Raw genomic sequence first — 23,483 nt, 5'->3', positions numbered from 1 at the left:
TTTCGTCGGTAATTCCCGAGGGTGTACAGTGCGGCATATTTTGCAAATTTTTTGGACCCCACAAGGCCCCTAAGGTGTGTTGAATGAAAAAACATGCAAAACATGGATTCTATAATTGTACTAAGGAGAGAAAATCAAAAAATTTCATAAAAGTGTATCAAAGTTTGCAAAAAATTGATGACTGTTCACCCTCGGGAAATTACCGACGAAACTGTCGAGAAAATACAAATGCCCTCTGGCAAAATTACCGATAGTTTCGTCGGTAATTTCCCGAGGGTGTACAGTGCAGCATATTTTGCCAATTTTTTGGATCCCACAAGGCCCCTAAGGTGTGTTGAATGAAAAAACATGCTAAACATGGATTCTATAATTGTACTAAGGAGAGAAAAGCAAAAAATGTCATAAAAGTGTATCAAAGTTTGAAAAAAATTGATGACTGTTCACTCTCGGGAAATTACCGACGAAACTGTCGGGAAACTACAAATGCCCTCTGGAAAAATTACCGACAGTTTCGTCGGTACTTTCCCGAGGGTATACAGTACGTATTGTTTTGCCAATTTTTTTTACCCCACAAGGCCCCTAAGGTGTGTTGAATGAAAAAACATGCAAAACATGGATTCTATAATTGTACTAAAGAGATAAAATCAAAAAATTTCAGAAAAGTGTATCAAAGTTTGCAAAAAATTGATGACTGTTCACCCTCGGAAACATACCGACGAAACTGTCGGTAATTTTTCCAGAGGGCATTTGTAGTTTCCCGACAGTTTCGTCGGTAATTTTCCGAGGGTGAACAGTCATCAATTTTTTGCAAACTTTGATACACTTTTATGAATTTTTTTGATTTTCTCTCCTTAGTACAATTATAGAATCCATGTTTAGCATGTTTTTTCATTCAACACACCTTAGGGGCCTTGTGGGGTCCAAAAAATTGGCAAAATATGCTGCACTGTACACCCTCGGGAAATTACCGACGAAACTGTCGGTAATTTTTCCAGAGGGCATTTGTAGTTTCCCGACAGTTTCGTCGGTAATTTCCCGAGGGTGAACAGTCATCAATTTTTTGCAAACTTTGATACACTTTTATGAAATTTTTTGATTTTCTCTCCTTAGTACAATTATAGAATCCATGTTTAGCATGTTTTTTCATTTAACACACCTTAGGGGCCTTGTGGGGTCCAAAAAATTGGCAAAATATGCTGCACTGTACACCCTTGGGAAATTACCGACGAAACTGTCGGTAATTTTTCCAGAGGGCATTTGTAGTTTCCCGACAGTTTCGTCGGTAATTTCCCGAGGGTGAACAGTCATCAATTTTTTGCAAACTTTGATACACTTTTATGAAATTTTTTGATTTTCTCTCCTTAGTACAATTATAGAATCCATGTTTAGCATGTTTTTTCATTCAACACACCTTAGGGGCCTTGTGGGGTCCAAAAAATTGGCAAAATATGCTGCACTGTACACCCTCGGGACATTACCGACAAAACTGTCGGTAATTTTTCCAGAGGGCATTTGTATTTTCCCGACCGTTTCGACGGTAATTTCCCGAGGGTGAACAGTCATCAATTTTTTGCAAACTTGATACACTTTTATGAAATTTTTTGATTTTTTCTCCTTAGTACTATTATAGAATCCATGTTTAGCATGTTTTTTCATTCAACACACCTTAGGGGCCTTGTGGGGTCCAAAAAAATTGGCAAAATATGCCGTACTGTACACCATCGGGAATTACCGACGAAACTGTCGGTAATTTTTCCAGAGGGTATTTGGATTTTCCCGACAGTTTCATCGGTAATTTCCCGAGGGTGAACAGTCATCAATTTTTTGCAAACTTTGATACACTTTTATGAAATTTTTTGATTGTCTCTCCTTAGTACAATTATAGAATCCATGTTTAGCATGTTTTTTCATTCAACACACATTAAGGGCCTTGTGGGGTCCAAAAAAATTGGCAAAATATGCCGTACTGTACACCATCGGGAATTACCGACGAAACTGTCGGTAATTTTTCCAGAGGGTATTTGTAGTTTACCGACGATTTCCTCGGGAATTACCGATGGTGAACAGTTATTGACAAGAGAATCATGTACAAAAACTAAAAACAAAATCTGAATATGGAAGAAATTGGATCCTTTCACAAATATGGACGTTTCCTTTTTTTTTTTTTTTCTTTTTTGTTTATTACATTTTGGTATCTTTTTTTCTACGAAAATCCAGCTGAACACAACTCTATAATTCCTATGTTCCAAGATTATGTATAAGATTCGAAACATATTGGATACAAAGTCCTACAAGGTAGCAGACACGGCAAGACTTTGCTGGCATACCTCATGCTGAACCAGAATCCTGATATCCCAAACAAAAATATATAAAAGAAAGAAAAAATTTGTGAAAAATTAAGTGAAAATTCAAACTCCAATGCCTGTTATCAACTGGCCCAGCGTGAAGAATTCTTTTCACATATACCAGGTTAGGCCATCTGCCTCTGTGCTAATAAGCCTTTGCAATTCAAATTTTTTTATGATGCTGAAGAATGATGCCTAAAATTCACACAGCAGCATGCATCTCTAGCCGTCTTCATGCTAAGATTTTCAAATTTGTTCAGAATGCTTTGAAGCGACCTGTGTGTCCACTGTTCTTGTGTCATGCTTTCTCTTGCTTCGTCTCTTTGATCTAGATGTGCGGGTCTTGGATGCCCAACACTACATTTTCATTGGTAGGGAGTTCAGGAGGGGCATCAGGCCATGGTGTGCGTTTTGATGGTACATTGACCTCCAGAGGAGGATCAATTATCCATCTGTAAAGAGACCACACTAATGTCAAATGCATGTGCATAGGAAGAGATTCTGCTAAATGAATTTTAATTAAATAGGCAATTGACTGTCATGATTTTTGTGTGTCAATGATATATATTGAAATTTATATGGCTTGATGAGGGGTGGGGGGAAAAAAAGCATTTCCATATGACAAAATTATTGACTAAAGGTAAAGATTTGCTGAACCAAAGTAAAATAAAAAGAAGCATGCTACATAAAATCATAGTACAATTATATAAGTCAATTGTTTAAAGGATTGTAGTCAAATTGCAAGTAAGAAAGCCCTTAGGAATGAGGTCAGAGGACTGAACAGAAATACATTGAAATGCCACACCAATACCACTTGACCACTTGAAACAATGCAATGACATTCACTTGAAAAGAGAAGTTGAGCATCATTGTCACATTCACAGGTAGGTTACTAATTTTAAGTTCTACCCATGTGTGATATTCAAAATCACAATTTCACAGCCACAATTTTATGCTTTGAAAATAAATTAGAGATGCATAGTACTTAGAAATTGAAGGATATAACAGCAGAAAGTTTAACATGACAAGATTATTACAAAACATTTCTACCAATTGTATATGATCATTGGCACTGTTGACTCCATCTATGCTTCAAATTTTTTAAACAACCATGACAGCTTTCAGAATGCAAAAACCATATGCACTATAAAATGGAAAATGGATTGGAGACACAATAGGAAAGAAGATATGGTATCTGTAGGGCCAAACCATAACCGCCATTCACATCTTCCTCGAAATAAAGTAACTGGAAAATAAAGCAATTAGATTATAAATTTAATGTCACACCAGCAACACAAAAGAAAATGCAGATGCAGAGAGAGAGAGAGAGAGAGAGTTCATAGTCATCAAACATGGTATATAAACAATTTAAATGCAAAAATATGAAATATACATACCTTAAATTTGCTTTGTGCATTTGAAGTAACTCTTTCTACAATACCACACTCGGCTTGTTGCTCGTTGATCGTAACACCAAAGAAATGAGCATTTTGCTTATCCACCTGCAACAAAACAAAATCAACCAAACGGAAAATTCCAGAAAGAATGAAAGTCCATGATAACAAACATGAAAGCACCTTTCCACTAACTGATGACATAATGGAATGTATCCCTACTTGGCTGTACTCCATCCAGCATCATATCATCATACATATCTCTCAGCAAGAAATGCCTACCACCACCGTTATTTAAAAAAAAAAAAAAAACCAGAACACAACTTTCACAATTTTTCCCAAAAAAAAAAAAAATCCCAACACCACAAACAGAAAATCAAAATTAGAGCTGTTGCCTACCTGTTGCTTCTGCTTCTGCTCCTAGGGCTCTCTAAAATCCTGCAGTTTTCTCTCTGAGTCACCTCTTCACCATCTCCTTCAAAACGCGCAGTCTCCACGCTTACAATCCGGCCGATTCATGAAAGGAAACAGAGGGCTCCTAAGGTCTGGTTATGGATAAAGAGATGGAGGGGAAAAGTCGAAGAAAGGAAAGAAAAAAACATATAAAAAAAAAACACATAAGGGTATTTTGGGATTTTAAAAGATTGGAGGGGTAGATCAAAAAAGAAATGAATTGAGGGGGTAAAATTCATGAAGCTCGGTCCTATGGGGGTATTGGGCCAAATTCCCCATGAAATATGCTTGGAGAAAAGATGGCTAGAAAAAAATAGAAGGCCCAAGTGGAAAGTGAACCAACTGGACCTAAAACCCCATCGGGAGTAAGCCCAAGAACAAAATACATTTAACCAGCGTTATCCATAGAATTTTCACATAAACGATCACCCAAAAAATAAAAAATAAATAAATAAAAAGGCACTCTCCAAAAGATAACATACGTATATAATCCGCAAAAAAAAAAACAAACGAGAGGTCCAGAAAAAGAAACCCATTTTTACAGTTTCAATCAATCAACCAAAAGCCCTTGGGAGAAACAGAGCCGAAAAAAGAAAGAAGAAGAGGCAGAGGAACAAATGTTCGCGTCCGCCATGTTTGGTGCTCAAGCGTTATCACTGCGTAACCCACCGTCCACAGCATTGCTACTGGGACCCAGTGGCGGTGTGGTCCGGATAGAAGCGCCAAGGCACGTTGGTGGGTTGGTGATAGAATGCTCGTCCAGGCCACAGAAGAAGGCCACGGCGCACCATAGGAAGACTCGGCCACGCAAGACTCAGCCATGGGACGTCAAGCGCAAGCCCACCGTTTACCCTCCCTTGCCTCCCCTCCCTCCCGAGTGGACCTTGCTCTCCCATGATCATTCTTCTTCTGCTTCTGCTGCTGTTGAAGTCTCTGTTATTCCTCCTCCCGAAGCTCAGCCCGCCACACCAAGTGGATAAAACATTTACGTTGTATGTTTCTACTTAAAAAATATATATATATATATATATGTTTTTGGAGAGTTGGGTTTTGGATTTTGAACTGTTTCTGAATGGTTGAATATGTTGAATTCTGTGTTGTGTGTATTTTTTTGCTTGGTTTTGAGGGTTTAATGATGTGTTTGCTGGGACTTGGGAGAAGCTATGAGTTGTCCAAAACCAGTTTGATGATAGTACTCTGTGCAAATGGAGTGACCCAGATGGACAAAACACAGTGCTTCTAATTCTGAATGCATCCTTATACTTATAGCATTTTCATTTTTTTGGGAAAAACCCCCCCACAAAAAGGAAAAAAAAAAAAAAAGATAATGAATTTGAAAATTGGAAATGAAAAAAAAAAAAAAACGCATATAAAATGAAGTTATGGTTTCAGCCTTTGAAATGATAGATAATTATTAAATTTCAAAAACTAATGAGCATGTTTGTTTCTTTCCTAAAAGTTAATTGTATTTTAGTATCTTTTAATTTTTATAATTTAAATTTTTAAGTTTTTAATTTATTGTAATTTGGATCTTTTTGACATTTGATTAACAATGCTTAAAAACAATCTCACATTATTGATATTAAATTCTATCAAATTTTAATATAAAAAATATTAAAATATAAAATTTTAAAATTAATATTTTTAATATTTTTTAATATGAAATTTTATATAATTTAATATTTAAAAAAATTTCTGTATCAATTTTTGTTTTTCACCTAAATGTAAGATTTAAAAAACAGTTTTAATATTTTACATTTGAATATCTTCCAGTTTTAATAAAAATTTGAAAATTAAAACCAATAAATGTTTTTATTTATTTATATATTTTTTTATTTTTTATTTTTTGCTGAAATAAAACCAATAAATATTATGAAATGATGTAAGACCTAAAACATTTACCATATGTGATCAATTACTATAATGATCTTACCCAATTGCTTGCCAACGAAAACTTGGCGTTAAAATATCGAATCCTTATATAGATTGGAAAAATTTAGGCAGATTGGGAATTAAATTTAGGGAATTAAAAGCAGCCGAGCCTAAAAATGTTCTACCAAAAAAAAGGCCTAGCCAGGAGCTTTGTTTTTTAATTTTTTAACTTTATTTTTGGTAATAAGCCAGTAGTTTTATTTGTTGTGTTGAAAAAGTAGAAGAAGAGAGAGAGAGAGAGAGAGAGAGAAAAGGGATGAAAAAGTAGGAGTGAAAATGGTTTGTTTGGTTAGTGAAGAAAAGAGGATGAAGAAGGAAAAATATGAGTTTTTTTTTTCATTTTTTAGTTTTTCATTCCTCCGATAGTTTTCCTCATTCCTGCCAAAACAGGGGCTAAAAGTGCATGCTCTGGATTAAAAAAAATAATGAAAATTTGAAATGGTTGTGTACAAATTGAACCAACATTTATTTTTTTATTTTAGATTGAAAAAAAAAATTCTGATGGGTATCACAAAGCTGTTTGGATCAGCATACCATTTGTCTGTCTTTCATACCTTTCTAGGAGTCCAAACCAATCAATATATAATTTTTGCAGCCCCCTCTACCAGCTATAATTTGAGCATACTAACATGCACATGAGAAGCTTATAGGACTTGCTAAGAATCGAACCAGCAACCTCGAATCCGCAAGGTGATTAGTCATTCAACTTTCTTCCCCTGCTCCAACAAATACGTCAAAAATGTAAATTGAAAGTTTTTAGTAGAGAAATTACAAATTACCCTCTTGTTGTTTCAATTTGTCCCTTGTAGTTTAACATGAAGCAAATCTCCCTTTTGCACTTTTCCTAAATGTCAAATTAATATTATTTTAGTAACATTCATCGCTTTAGCTTAACAGAAATATGTGAGACTCATATAGGCCAAAATACAAAAAAAAGACTTGCACGATACCCAGTTGTTGTTAACATTGTGCCTACTGAAATTCATTCTTCGTTGTCATGCCCTCTTTCCCATATCATATCTAAAGCCAAAAAAAAAAAAAAAAAAAAAAAAAAAAAAACCTAAACTAACACCTCTTTCTTTTCTCGAGAATTTCTCATCAACTCAAGGATTTGCTGCAGGGAAATGGAAAGAGAAAGAAACGAAAACAACAGCCAATCAATCTACAAAGGCTGAGATATTGATAAAGAGACCAAAAAACAAAGCAATGTAAACACCACAAGTATGAAGTAGGCGACCGTTTATGTTTTTATACAAATACAACAATAATTAATAAATAAATATATAAATATGTAAATTTGTGGATGTTAACAAAATGATTAATATAATTTTTGGACAAAGTTCATGAGGAATATTGCTTCGTTTGAAAGGAACGAGAGTACAAGAGTGATTTCTAATATTTCAATTTATAATCAAGATCATCATTACTGGTCGCAATTTGTGAGTAACTTTCATATCGAAGTTGAGAACGATACTCGCTTTATTGATTTTTGAGATCTTTAGTTGTTAATTTTTATTCTAAGTTAATGACAAAATTTTAGTTCTCGTATTCATGTTTCTTTATCAGTACATCTACATTCTTTGATACACCCTATGGAACCCGAGTACATTTATCATACAAAAAATTTCATTTAAATCCCTTAGTTTTATTATTATTATACTTAAACCTTATGATTTTGGAAAATTATCATTAATATCGTTTTTAGTTTTCCATATTTAAATATTTCACTGATACCTTTAATAAATAATATAAATCCAAATTAAACCTCCAGTTTTTTGACATGTCATAAAGACCCCTTACTTAAATTTGTAGTTACTTTTACCTTCCAAAAAATGATAGAAAGACAATAATGCTATTAACAATTTATTGATTTGGGTGCATTGGATCTTGACATAGCAAATTGGTCTATTTTTAATTGTTAAAATTAACGGTACCCATATCAGCATAACATTATAATTATTTTTCATAAATAAAAAAATATTTTTAAAAAAATTTAAAAAATACATTTGTTTTTCATTTTATATTTATATTTGTTTTTGAAAAAAAATGTATAAATTTCTTTTTTTAAAATTAAAATACCCACAATCATAATAAAATATTCTTGGACTTAAAATTAGACAAAAAAGTAACAGTTAAAAAAATGGAAGTTTTGATCTAATAATATTAATTATTACAAAATTAAAAACAACTTTTTATGCCCAAACCAAAAACCAAAATATCAAATAAAAATTAGACCAAAAAATTAAAAAATATATATTTTAAAATAAAGTTGTTTTAAATTTTAACAAAAATACATTTTTTATTTTTCCATTTTATATTTGTGATTTTTTATTTATAAAATTGTATCCATTAATTTTTATTTAAATTAAAATACCCACAATCATAATTAACTATTTTTGAATCTGAAACTAGATTGAGAAAAATTAAAATGAAATTTGAATTTTTGGTCTAATGAAAATAATTTTATTCAACCAAAAATTAAAAATAATTAGACCAAAATACCATCACAAAAGTCAAGCCAAAAATTAGAAAATTCAAATAATTATTTTCTAAAATAATAAAGTTTTTTCCCCTTTTTTTTAAAAAAAATACATTTTTTCATTTTATATTTATAGTTTTTATCTGAAAAATTATATCTATTTATTTTTTATTTAAATTAAAATACCAACAATCATAATTAAATATTTTTTGACTTAAAATTAGATCAAAAATTAAAATTAAAATAATATTGAAAATTTTAATCGAACAAAAATAACCTTATTTACCATAGCTTAAAAATAATTATGCCAAATACCAAAATAAAAATTAAGAAAGTGGAAAAAAAAAATTAGACCATTTACAGGCCAAAAATTTTAAAATGAAAAAATGAAAAAAAATTAATTAGAATAGACCAAAATGGTAAAATGGCCCCCATTTTCTTTTTTGGTCTAATTTTTATTCTTTCGTTTTGAATGGTACTTTAATATTGTCAAATTTGGATTGTTTAATAGCTAAGCTTCATGCAAAATGATTAAAAGATAACAAAATTAAAATAAATATTTTCATAACAAAATAATATTTCAAATAAATTAAATATTAACTCATGTAATATTTTTACAATTTGGTCAACTATTTTATATAGCTATGTACAGACAAAAGCAATTAAACTATCATACCCATTAAAATGAAAGGTCTGAGATCATAATTGATGCCCATTTAGCTCTAAACTGGTTGATATTATCTTATGACCAAGTTACATCCTCATACTACACATGAAAAAATTATGTTAAAAAATTATTAATGCATATACAAAATATTTAATTTATTTGAAATATTATTTGGTTATGAAAATATTTATTTTAATTATTTTCATGAAGCTTAGCTATTAAACAATCCAAATTTGATAATATTAAAGTACCATTCAAAAAAATAATAATAATAAGAGGAGAAAAGCCGACTTTTTTTTAAAAAGTGTTGACTATTGCATTAATTTTTACTAACACTTTTTTGAAAAGTATCCGCTAATAATTTATGCAATAGCCAATGCCTTTTTAGAAAAAGCATTAGCTTTTTTTAGATTTTTAACCATATTTTTTTTAAAAAGCATCAGCTATTATTATATATTTAGCAAGTTTTTTTAATAAAAATGTCGGTTATTACTATACATATAGTGATGCTTTTCTAGAAAATTGTCAGTTTTTTTAAATATATTTAGCGGCTTTTTATTAATAAAAAGCGTAGACTTTTCTTAAATATTAGATAACACTTTTTAAAGCATCAGTTTTTGTTTGGTAATTTTAGCGATACCATATCAAACAATGCTTTGTGAAGTATTGGCTTTTATTTTGAACGAAACATTAATTACGTCTCCTATTATTACGTTGTAATGGAGATAGCTTTTACCCCAAAAAAAAAAAAGAAAAAAAAAGAAAAGGGTTATCTAATCCTTCTCAAAGCTTGGAAAGAAAGAGGCGTTCCATGGAAAATGCAAACTTTGACACCATCACACTTACTTCATCTAGTTTGACAATAGTCATTTGTAGGATATTGGAAGTTTCCCATTCTCAGTCAGTAAATGTTTCTTAGCGTTTTTTTTTTTTTTTTTTTTTTTTTAGTTGTGTCTTTAGACTTATTTGTTTTACTCATTGTTGTATCTCATTAATCATTGATTATTATATTGATTTGTTGTTAAGTTCAGACTTCCAGCAACAAAGTTGTAATGTGCCTAATTGAATGTTATGGACTCGTTATGCATCGTTTCAACCAACAAGTTTTCAAGAATTGCTTCAACAAAATAATACAGGATTCTCATTTTCGTTCCAAAACTCGCAATCCCCAAATAATATTGCTTGTCAGGTAAATAAATATATATACACTTTGTGTTTTCATAAATTACGTGATGCAAAATTGTTTTATAATGAAACTTGTTCTTTTACCTTTTACTAATATTTTTAGGCTAGAAATTTGAACATGTGTGACAAGCAAATATTAATTTCTTGGACATATTTGAAGCAGAATATTGATGAGTCTTTTTGTGTTTGGCAACTTTTGAAGCTACTGTAGTTTAGGGATGCTGCTGCTTGGAAATTGGAATGAATCGTAAGTCGTATGGTGTTTGTAGGCATGGACTGTATCATGTGTTTCTAGTTATTATGGGCAATTGTTATCTATTTTATGCCTATATTTTTTGACTTTTTTTTTTCTTTTTCTTTTTTTTTCTATTTTTTTATTTTTTATTTTTTATTTTTGGCAATTTGCAGCAGACCAAAAGAATGAAAAATGTAATTGAAGAAAATTGATGGGATGTGAAATTTTTTTTTTTTTTTTTTGTAATTGAAGAAAATTGATGGGATGTGAAAGTTTTTTTTTTTTCCTTCTTTTTTTAATCTTAATATTTAGTACAATAGCCAGTACTTCAATTTAGTTTTGTACTTGTTAGCGATTGAGTTTTTTTTTTTTTTTCCTTTCCCTTTTGCATACTCATTTATTTTATTTTATTTTATTTTACTTTTCCATTTGGCGGTGGATAGATTTGTAATTTTTTTTTCTGATTTTTGGTGCATCTAAAAATATGTTTACCATTTTAATTTTTAAAATTAAAATGTATAACGAATTTAAAGTACTGATCGATTTTCCAATAGAAAGATGAGATTTGATGAAAAGTTGTTTTTTTTTATGTATACTTTATTAATGCTTGTATATTTATTTTTTTATTAAAATATTTTTTCAATAATTGGGATGTGGAATATAAATAGGAATTCCACGTCCCAATTAGAAATTCCTTTCAAATAAAGATATCGGATCTTGATCAACTTTACGCTTATTGGGTGGATCTAAATGCTTGGCTTACTTTTCAATAATTGGCATGTGGAATATAAAAAGATAAGAAGTTAAAAAAATAAAAAAATCTATAAGAGTAAAATTGAGCGAGTTATAATGAGACACTTTTCTAATAAGATTTTCCAATTTTCATAGACTATACAAATAATGTAGGGTTGAAACTCTTGTAGCGTTTTGATTAAATTGAAATACTATTTTAAACTCTTCACACATGGAATGGCAGACCCAAGTAGGGCCTCTTTTGCACGTTACTTTGGACCTCTTTTTTTTTTTTTTTTCCGATAATTTCCCATATCCTTAAGTGCTTTTGATTTTATTATTGTTATTATTATTATTATTTTGTGTTTTAGTAATATTATTATTTTCTTTTTTGCATATTTCTCTTCACTTTTCTTACTAATCTATATTTTATCTTTATAATCTCACTTATCTAAGATTGTGTTCTACTTTTAGATATCATACTTGTAATACACGCAATTTCTTTGTTATATAATTATATTATACTTATTTAATTTCTAGTTAGTAGAATGATTATTTTATGATTTAAACTAGAAATATTCTTTTTGAATAATATAATATCTATTTATTTGTTTTTTTATTCTAGATAGAAAATTATGTAAACAGTTGGCTTTTAATGAAAAAATCTATTTATTATATTTGTCATTAGTTTTATATATTTAAAATATATATTAAATGTTAAATGAAGTTGACTTGGTTAATAAATTATCTATGTCTATATCAAAATGTGGGGAGATGAAGGCATTATTTGGACCAAATATGGCCAGAGGGCACGCGCTCCCTCTCATTTTTTTTTTTTTAATTTTTTTAGTAAATATAGTTATTATCGCTTTCATTATAAATTTTTGGCAAATTTATCGCCTTCATTATTTATATAGCAAATTTATAAAAATTTTCTTATGTCTTATTATTTACCATCATACTTATTAAATATGGTTTATCTACAATATGATATATTTTTTTGAAATGCTATATAATAATTTATTAATTACAAATTTTAAAAATAATGATCATTTACAGTTACAATGAATACAATTAGTTAATAACAAAATAATTATATAATTACAACAAAAAGAGTATAGTTATTTATAAATAATATTTATTTAATTACTAGTTTATGTTCTTTTAATTATAAAGATGTCAATTCTTCATTTTTAATGACTAAGTTTATTGTTGTTTTCTAGTTCTCAATTTATTTTCGCTAATTTCTAACAAAATCTAAAATAATTTTCCTTTATTCTCTATTTGCTTTAAATTATGACTTTTTTATATAAATTTTAACATTTTTATTGTAAATGTCAAAATATTAAAATCATATTGTTCTAACAAAATAGAGTTAGAGGAAAATAATAAAAAAAGAACGATATTCAATCTATTAAAAAAAATCCATTTAGTTGGGCTAACTACAATATAGAAACAGAAAAAAAAAATGTATATATAAATGTCCAATATTACAAAAAATAAAAATAAAAGGTGTCATTACACAACATGACCTCTGAAAATAATTCCTTGGACCACTGCTTAGTCCCTGAAAAAATTTTCAAGTCTACCACTGCTCATCGGCTATTAAAATTTATAATATCATTTCTAAATGACAATAGAGTGGAAAATATGAGTTTTTTAATATGATATTTTTATATTTTTGTCTTTTATACACTTAGGTTATTTTTCATTTTATTGAACGGGATGATTACTTAAAATTCATTAAAATAAAAAACAAAAAACATTGGTACATGGAACGGACAGAAAAAGCAACTCCTTGCAAACAATATTAAGACATAATCAATAAGGTCTATTTTTAAAAAAAAGAAAAAAGAAAAAATTAAGGTACACTTGAGAATATTAAGATTTAATTTATTACTACTGTGAAAAAAACAAGTGGTTATCAGATTGAACATATATATTAATTTTGAAATAAAAGACATTGCATATAGATACTTATTTACGAAGGCGATAAGTAGGAATAGCAAGCAGATGCTTAGCTCTTGGAGTTGTTATCCCAAACTCTTCAGTCATGTCCAACTCAGTTGGCAACATACCATTTGGAAGCTCCCGATCGAAACAATGCACAAGCTGTGCCGAACTACAGTTAACCCTAACTTGTATTCCGGGGCAACCTCGCCGTCCAGAACCGAACAGAATGAGCTGAAAGTCCCTTCCGCGGAGATCTACACTACTCCCTTCAAACCTTTCTAGGAAAAACTTTTCCGGATCAGTCCAAGCAAGAGGGTCTCTTCCAATTGCCCATGCATTGAAAATTACATCTAATTCCTTGGGTATGTGGAAACCTTCAACCGTGCAATCTTCCATGGATGCATGAGGGAGCAACAATGGTGCCACTGGATGTAGCCTCAAGGTCTCCTTCACTACCATGTTCAAATACCCCAAGCTTTCCAAGTCTGATTCTTCCACCATTCTTTCCTTGCCCACTATTTTTTCTATTTCCTTCTGAACTCTCTTCATTATTCGAGGGTGTTTGATGAGTTCAGACATTGCCCATTCGATTGCTGTTGCTGAAGTGTCCATTGAAGCTACAAGCATGTCCTACAAACAACATATTTATACAAATATTGAAGCTGATGAATTGATATATATATATAATCAATAGCTTATTTTTTTAAATTGTTTCTCAAATTCTAAATTAGACTCTTTCAAGAAGGGGGAAAAAAAAAAAAGTTGAAAATAATTAAATAATAAAATAACACTAAAATCTTATATCTTAATGTGATTGTCTTTGCATATATATGTCCACCTAAGATCTAATTAACTCTTTACCCAAAAAAAAAAAAAAAAAAACTAAGATATAATTAATTAAGAGTGGTAGTACTCATTACTGTTACAAATTAAAAGGACAATTATATGAAAACTACTAATTCTTTTACTAGTTTTCTTCCTAGTTCTAATTTTATGGTAGATATCTATTGACATGTTAAAAATTAAATATTACCACTGCCTAACTATAACATTACTTTATTGGTTTTAATTTATATTTTTAGAATTATATCTCCTTCGATTTTAAGATAAAGTAAAATTTCAAAAAAAAATATAAAAATAGAATAATCAAGATATAAATATATAATTAAGAGAGTATCAAAATGATAGCTTTAATGTTAGGCCGTTCAATACGGTATTCAGATTCTTGGGATCCCATGAAGCTCAACATGACATCAACGAAGTCTTTGGACGTTTTATGTTCATCCCCTGCAGATTGAATATGTTCATCGATGATTTTCTCAAAGAAATCATTAAAAACTTTACTAACAGCCTTCATTTTCTTAGTCAATCCCTGAAAATCAAACCGAGCAATCTGAGGAATATAATCTCCCAAGTTTGGCACGGCTGCCAAATGCATACCCTCTTGAATTATAGCCTTGAAACCTCTCTCATCGAACTCACTGTCCAAATACTTCTTTCCAAACACCATTCTACAACTCATATCTGCACTGAGGGACGAAATGTTGGCGCTGAGATCAACAGCAGCCTGATCCCTGGCCACTTCTCGAACAAACTCGATAAATAGGCCGAGCTCTTCCTTCCTCATGTCTCTGAATGAGTCAATCTTGAGGGTGCTGAGAAGTTCCAAAGTGCACATCTTTCAAATGGTTCGCCAGTAGGAGCCATACTTGGCGAACGTCAAGTTCTTTTGGTTGTAAGAGATGTGCTTTGCCGCTTCATGGGATGGCCGGGTTGCGAAAACTAGGTCATGGGTTTTGAGGAAGAGCTCGGCGGCTTGAGGAGAAGAAACAACAGTGGTGGGGACAAGACCTAAGCGTAAATGCATGATGGGACCCATTGACTTATCCATATTTTTTCTAGTATAATTATATTATCAAATTATTATTATTTTATGTGTGTCAAAATTAATGGATAAGTCTGACTTGCAGAGACTATTTAAAAATGTCTAGGGCAAACAGACATAAGAATACCATACAGTATTTTTGAGATTAGAGTTTTCAGAAATCTAAGAGTGGTTTGAGAGTAGTGTGTCCATAGGCACTACTTTACGTTGTTTCTATTTTGCAGGATTAAAGATCTAATTTATCAATGGCTACGTTTGGAGGTTAGTAATTTATAATTTATGGAATTTATTATGTATATTTAGATCCATAAAATCTAACAATTGGTTTCAACCTAAGCCGATTTCATAACCAGAAGGAAAGACCTATATTTCGGGATCAGTCCCGTCTATGCATAATAAAATTCTTTGTCATTAGCGTTTGTTATATTCATGATGATTGAATTGACCTGTATGTGGCCATTGAATGATCTGTGTGATTGAATATATGTTCTTTATTTTGTTTTCTTTCGTGCATGTACTTGTGGGATTCAACATTACATATTCAGTTAATATATATACATGCCGATTGCTATTTCAAAAAAATATATATATATATTTTGTATGCATTTTGATTTGGTTATTGTCGATTGTTGTTCTCTATGTGGAATGGAATATGTTTTGAATGTTGTTTTGGTCTGACCCTTTTGAAATTGAGAAAAAAAAAGGAAAAAAAAAAAAAAACCCGTTGGCCGAAAATTTTCATGTGTTTGGGTGTTAGATTTTATGGCCTTTTGGACCGAATTGAGTTGAGGAAATTGTTTCCCACGCCGAAAGGAGAATAAAGGTGCGGGTATCTGTAAAAACAGTGGCCGGAATAGCGTTATTTTGGCTGGATTGTGAAACGGGTCACGCGACCCGCCAACCTAAAAACTGGGTCATCCACGACCCGGCTGGAGGAAGAAGAAAGCTAACGTCAGCACCCGATTATTAAAAAAAAAATTAAAAATTAAAAAAAATTGTTATTTATTTATTTATTTGTTGATTGTCTATTTGTTTATCTATTATGTATGTATATATATTTATTTATTTATTTGTTTGATTATTCTATTCCATAATTTCTTGAATTAAATTAAATATATATGTTCATAATTGGATTGTGTTAGCTTTCCCTAAAAAGGTTTTGTGCCTAGTTGGTATAGTAGTGTGAAATTTTAAGCATTCACCTGTCGTGAGACTTATTTTATCTACATTATGTGTACCAATATAATGTATGTTGACATAGTGGATGGGATGTTTTATATTTGCCTATTTCATGAAATTGTCAATATATTGATTTTCTCCCACTTATTAACCAGGGTCTATACGGGTAACTAGGCTACCCTGTCGGTAGTTTTAGTTGCGTTGTATGATGCCTGGAATGGCAGTGGAAGTTAATTAAATGCCATATATTGCAGGTTCTGAGTTGCCCTATCGGTGATTCAGTTCAATGCATTTGATTGTGGTTATTTGGTTGACTGTCCTTGGCCCGCGAAAGGGTATCTTTAGTGCTACAAAGACCCTAGCGATATTGATTTTATATTTTGTTTTGAGGGGCTGGAAAATAGTTATTGTTTTATATATTTAATATTTTATTGTGTTTACTATTTTCACAGTTAGTAGCATCCCGAATACTCTGCCAATGATTACCATGATGAAATTGGATGGGACAAATTATCATAAATGGAGGAAGATTTTAGTTATGAATTTGACTTTTATGAAGTTTGATTTAGCTTTGGAGAGAGACCCCCCAGCGATACCAACTGATGAAAGTAGTGAAGTAGTTAGAAAACTTTATGAGGATTGGAGGCATTCTAACAAGTGCTGCATGATGATGATAGAAAATAACATGGATAAATCAATTTTTGCAAGTATTCCAAAGGTAGAAACTGCAAAGCAACTTCTTGAGGAGATAGGAAAGAAATTTATCAAGTTTGATATGAATGAGAAGCATCATTATTTGGACCTTTTGAATAATACTAAATATGATGGAATTAAAGGAGTAAGGGACCACATTATGTTACTTTCTTCTTATTATAATAAGTTAAAGGACCTTAAGATGGACATTGGAGAGGAGTTCTTGACCTATTCGATAATGAAGAGTCTTCCATCTCAGTTTGATAATATAAGGTCTAGTTTGAATGAAGAGTCTTCCATCTCAGTTTGATAATATAAGGTCTAGTTTGAATACTAAGAAAGAAGGATGTAGTTTGGAAGAATTGACTGCTATTCTTGTCAAGGAGGAGGATGGTATTAAGTTAAGCAAGTCGAGATCCATTGTTTTAGTTTCACATCAGGTAGATAAGTCTAAAAGAGTTTTTCAAAAGAAAGGACAAGGATTCAAGCCTGGACAAGAATTCAAGCCTGGACAAGGATTTAAGCCCACTAGGAAGAAGCTTTCTGGTATGAAGCCAAAAGGACCAAGGGATGGAGCTCATCACATAGAAGAAAGGAAAGCCTACTTCAATGGACGGTGTGGCTACTGCAATAAAGTTGGACACAAGAAGATAGATTGTTGGCATTTGAAGGGAAAGCAAGAAAAGCAAGGTAATATTTTAATAATTGAGACCAATATTATTGATGTGCCTATGAATACCTGGTGGTTTGATACTGGAGCAACAATTCATGTTACCAATTCATTGCAGGGGATGATAAGGCAAAGGGGGTCAACCAATCTTGAGCAACATGTTTATATGGGAGATAACTCGAGAGTGAAGGTGAATATCATGGGAACAATCAAGTTAAAGCTTGCCACTGGATATGTTTTAGAACTACAAGAAGTTTCATATGTACCCTTAATTAGGAGGAATTTGTTATGTATTTCACTTTTGGATAATCAAGGTTTTAGTTTTTTGTTTGAGAATAATAAAGTTGAGATGTATAAGGATGATAAAGTTGTTGGTTTTGAAACTTTATGTGGCAATTTATATAGACTTGATTTATTTAGTAATGGTCTCAATTCTTCTATTAATTCTGTTGTTGACCCTGTTATTGCTTCTAAACGTTCAAGAGTTAATGATAATTCCTCAATGTTATGGCATAAGGGTTTGGGACATATTTCTAGGCACAGAATGGAAAGGTTAGTGAAGGATGGAATACTTTCTAATCTTGATTTTTCCGACTTGTCGACTTGTGTTGAATGTGTGAAAGGAAAATTAACTTCCAAGGTTAGAAAAGATAAGATAGCTAGATGTGGAGATGTTTTGGAGTTAATTCATAATGATATATGTGGACCTTTCACTCCAATTGCTTTGGGTGGTTACAGGTATTTTATTACCTTCATTGATGATTTTTCTCGTTATGGACATGTTGAGCTTATCCGTGAGAAGTTGGATTCTTTAGTTGCTTTTAAGGAGTTTAAATTAAAGATGGAGCTTCAGAAGAATAAGAAAATAAAAGCTGTGAGGCCTGATAGAGGTGGTGAATTTTATGGTAGCTATGATGAGACTGGACGGAATCCAGGACCTTTTGCAATATTTTTACATGAATGTGGTATTGATGCGTAATATACAATGCCTGGTACACCTCAGTAGAATGGCATAGCTGAGAGGAGAAATTGCACTTTGTTGGATATGGTGCGATCTATGTTGGCAAATTCTAGCTTGCCAGATTACTTGTAGGGAGAGGCTTTACGGACGGCGGCATATATTTTGAATCAAGTTCCAAGTAAATCCATTCCTAAGATTCCTTTTGAGTTGTGGTTAGGAAGAAAGCCTAATTTGCATCATTTTCGAGTATGAGGTTGCAAAGCTGAAGTAAGGATTTATAATCCCCAAGTTAAGAAGTTGGATCCTAAAACTATAAGTGGGTATTTTGTTGGCTATTGTATAGGATCTAGGGGTTCCAGATTCTTTTGTCCATCTCACACCACCAGAATTGTGGAATCAGATAGAGCTGTTTATTTTGAAGATGATTTTGGGTTTGATGATAGTAATGGTCTAAGGGAATCTTAATTTAGAAAAGAAAATATATACATTCCCAGTGTTGTTGTTTCTGATAGAGATATTATTAATCCAGTAGTTGATGAACCAGTAGTTGATCAGGATGAACCCATCATTGAAGAGCAGAATACCCCAACTATTGTAGATGCTGATGTGCCTTTGAGAATGTCACAAAGGACTAAGAGGTCAGCTATTCCTGATGACTATGAGGTTTACTTGCAGGAGTATGATTTTGACATAAGTGATGATTCAGATCCAGTCACTTATGAGGAAGCCATAAGTAGTTCACACTCAAACTTTTGGTTAGATGCAATGGAAGATGAAATGAAATCCATGGCATCAAATGGTGTTTGGGATTTGGTTGAGTTACCATTGGGTAGTAAGCCTATAGGGTGCAAATGGGTTTTTAAGACTAAAAGAGACTCTAATGGTCAAGTAGAGAGGTATAAGGCTAGACTTGTAGCCAAAGGATTTAGCCAGAAGGAAGGAATTGATTACACAGAGACATTCTCTCTTGTATCCACAAAGGATTCTTTTAGAATTATTATGGCAATTGTGGCACATTATGACCTAGAGTTGCATAAGATAGATGTCAGAACTGCTTTTCTGAATGGTGATTTATTTGAAGATGTGTATATGGTTCGACTAGTTGGCTTCCAGCAAACAGGGAATGGTAATTTGGTTTGTAAGCTTAAGAAGTCAATTTATGGTCTTAAGCAGGCTTCGAGGCAATGGTATCTTAAGTTTGATGAGATTATCACCAAAAATTACTTTAAGGAGAATGTTATTGATAGATGCATATATATGAAGGTCAGTGGGAGCAGTTTTATATTTGTGGTGTTGTATGTTGATGACATACTTTTGGCTACTAATGACACTGACCTATTAGCTGAGACAAAACAGATGTTGTGCAACCATTTTGATATGAAAGATCTTGGTGAGGCTTCTTTTGTTTTGGGCATCAAGATTGTTCGAGATAGGACTAATTATGTGTTGCAATTGTCTTAGATCATGGCAGGAAGTGCTGTGTCTTGACGGAGTGCCAAGCAGTCTGTGACAGCATCCTCGACTATGGAGGCAGAGTATGTGGCGTGTTATGAGGCTACTCGTCATGTAGTTTGGCTTCGAAATTTTATTCATGATTTGGGAGTAGTAGACTCCATAGAGAGGCCTATCATGATGTATTGTGATAATACTGTAGCGGTGTCTTTCTCCAATAATTTAAAAGGTACCCCGGGTGCAAGATACATTGATGTCAAGTATTTTACGGTTAAGGAGAAAGTTGAAGAAGGCCTCATTACTGTTGTTCACACGCCTACTTACAGTATGGTGGCAGATCCACTGACCAAGGCCTTACCAGTAGGCATATTTGAGGAGCATGTGTCCCGTATGGGATTGTTAGACAGCTGAGACCGCTGTGGGTCAGTGGGAGTTTGTTATAATTTCTGCAGTAATATCCATGTTGAGTATTATTTATTTATTTGAGTATTTTGATACATTGATGTATGTGGATCATTATTTATTTATGAGATGATTTATTACACATATTATTGCTCCTATATTTATAGGCCTGTTGAGACTATTAGTTTATGTATATGTGTATGTTGATCCACAGGTGCCATGGTGAATCCCTACTACCTAGTTTGGGTATATTGTTGTATCCTGTCGGTACACAATGTGCTTGAATGAAATGGTTTTGTGTGTTGGGGGATTGCACATGGTTAGGTAAATCTCTACTACCTAGACTGAGTTTATGGCATGCAAAGTACTCAGTTGAAATGGTATAATATTTTGGGAGATTTACTGAGAGAATCTCTACTGCCTAGTCTAGTATATTGTTGTGCCCTGTCGGTATACTGTATATTTGGATGAAATGGCATTATTGTTTGAGAGATTCTATAGTAAGTGAGTTTGGATTTTATATGATGATGATTATGCAGTCCAAATGGGAGAATGTTGAATAAATTAATATTTGTGGACTTGGCATAATCAATTACTCACTTACAGGGCCTATTTATGCCATTAATGCGACTGGCTTATTTTATTATTTTGTAGTAGGGCCCTTGGTCACACACTCTCTATAAGACTCCAGTTGGCCCATTGGACTGGAGGACCAACTCTCTTTATAAGCCCATTGACTTATCCATATTTTTTCTAGTATAATTATATTATCAAATTATTATTATTTTATGTGTGTCAAAATTAATGGATAAGTCTGACTTGCAGAGACTATTTAAAAAGGTCTAGGGCAAGCAGACATTAAGAATACCATACAGTATTTTTGAGATTAGGGTTTTCAGAAATCTGAGAGTGGTTTGAGAGTAGTATCTCCATAGGCACTACTTTACGTTGTTTCTATTTTGCAGGATTAAAGATCTAATTTATCAATGGCTGCGTTTGGAGGTTAGTAATTTATAATTTATAAAATTTATTATGTATATTTAGATCCATAAAATCTAACAGTTGATGGAGATCACGGTGAGGAAATTCCCCTAAGAGATGGAGGCTTCCGAAAATGGGAAACCCTATTGGACCTGGAGGCAATTTTTTGTTCTTGTTGTTTTTCCATGGTTGGAGGAGAAAAACTAGAACAAGTGAAAGTATGAACCAAATCCAAACCATATTGGTTTTTAATTTGCTTTTCAAAAGATCACGTAGTAAATTGGAACTATAAGTGGAGCTAAAAGTGAGTAAGATAGGCTAGGTGACAATGTGATATTTATCCACAAATATTTGAGTTAGTGACAATTGATAAAACAAAAGTTTAGTTAAATTCAATGATAATATGTATACGATATGTGCGTAGGCATAATTGCATATGCTCTCGTTGTTTTATTTATTTATTTATTTATTTATTTATTATTATTATTATTATTATTACTATTATTATTGTGAATGTATGCACATATTGTTGTTGTTGCTGTGCTGATTATAAGTTCCCATATATATATATATATAAATATCAATGTCCGACACCAAGAAGACAGCTAATTAATTATTTGTTTTTGTTTTTTTTTTTTTCGTTTCATATTTTATTGTTTTCTATTGTTTTATGTTTCTTGTATGAATCCCCGACGGCAGACGTACGACGTCAATCACGATGGTATAATTGTTTGAGTACTTGGATTTGGATATATGAAAACTGTGGGGTTTTATTTTTCATTATATATATATATATATAATTTCTTATGGAGAATATTTAGTCCAACATTGTCTTTATGTACAAATTTATATAAGCCTCAACAATATATAGGAATCTTGCTCTAATTCGTTATTCAAAAAAAAAAAAATTTCTTGAACAAGATCTGAGTTTGAATCTCTCATCTCTAATATATATATATATTAACCATTGATTTTTACCAGCGATTAATATTAGATTTCAACATTAGAAACTCACACACCCTCACCTCCAAATACAATTTCCATTGTCTTCCCAATTTCAATTTTGATGGAAATCTTGTTCATGAATCTTTTAATTTTTCACTAGACAGTATAGCATTTTTTAAAAGTGTATGCCATTGCTTAAGCATAATTATAAGTTATGGACATTTTTATTTTCTTTACCTGCATTAAATGATAAGGATGATTTGGGAGCTGATTCGGAATTGAAAAACTGTATGAAATTTTTTTCGGAATTTCAGTTGTCACGGGCATGGGATTTGAGACGATTTTCTTCTATTAAGAAACTACCAAATAGTTTGGGCTAACTAAAACATCTTAGATATCTTGATATTTCAAGTTTTAATGAAATCCAAAAGCTGCCTAATTCTATCACCAAACTGCAGAATTTGCAAACATTGAATCTTCCTTATTGTGAGAAGTTATCAAGTTTGCCAAGAGATGTGCATTAAATGGTCAGCATGAGGCATCTTGTGTTGGATGGTTGTGAGGGTTTGAGTCATATGCCATGTAAACTTGGAGAACTGACTGGCCTTCACACATTAAGTAGTTTTGTTTTGATTGATCATGACATCAAACAATTAAAGGCCGAGGAATACGAGTATTGGTGAGGTTAGTGAAGTATGCAACCTCAACATAACTGAGCTGATTTTTTTTTTTTTTAAGATATTGGTAATAGGCGATGCATAGGTGTCATTATGGGTCGCCTGTTCTCTTTTTTTTTTTTTTTTTTTAATCAATTTAATTTTATTTCAGCTTCAAATAACCAGTGAAAATATTTAAGCAACATAACTAAGCTTTTTTTTTTTTCAATATATGTAACAGGCGACGCACAGTCTTCTTTATGTGTCGCCTGTTCTCTTTTTTT

The 23,483-nt window shown here is 31.8% G+C and overlaps 2 protein-coding genes and 1 pseudogene across 32 annotated transcripts in view; 2 read left to right on the top strand and 1 right to left on the bottom strand.

Moving 5' to 3' along the window:
* The window catches only part of LOC107435958 (putative disease resistance protein RGA3), a 55,945-nt gene that overhangs the window by 12,987 nt on the left and 19,475 nt on the right, over positions 1 to 23,483 (top strand). The gene's annotated exons all lie outside the window — the stretch shown is intronic.
* Positions 4,679 to 5,452, top strand: LOC107406033 (large ribosomal subunit protein cL38). Its single transcript, XM_016013122.4, has one exon. It carries the CDS (start codon positions 4,810 to 4,812, stop codon positions 5,170 to 5,172), a length of 363 nt encoding a protein of 120 aa, XP_015868608.2. The 5' UTR covers positions 4,679 to 4,809; the 3' UTR covers positions 5,173 to 5,452.
* LOC132803636 (cytochrome P450 71AU50-like) lies at positions 13,400 to 21,838 on the bottom strand (annotated as a pseudogene).

Source organism: Ziziphus jujuba, chromosome 5 (genome assembly GCF_031755915.1).
Source record: "Ziziphus jujuba cultivar Dongzao chromosome 5, ASM3175591v1".
Lineage (NCBI taxonomy): Eukaryota > Viridiplantae > Streptophyta > Magnoliopsida > Rosales > Rhamnaceae > Ziziphus > Ziziphus jujuba.
The sequence above is the reverse complement of the archived record's forward strand: the minus strand, read 5'-3'. Positions and strand labels throughout refer to the sequence as shown.

What these genes read in the sequence shown, in the direction of transcription:
- LOC107406033 (XM_016013122.4), top strand. Translation starts at nt 4,810, where the DNA reads ATGTTCGCGTCCGCCATGTTTGGTGCTCAAGCGTTATCACTGCGTAAC.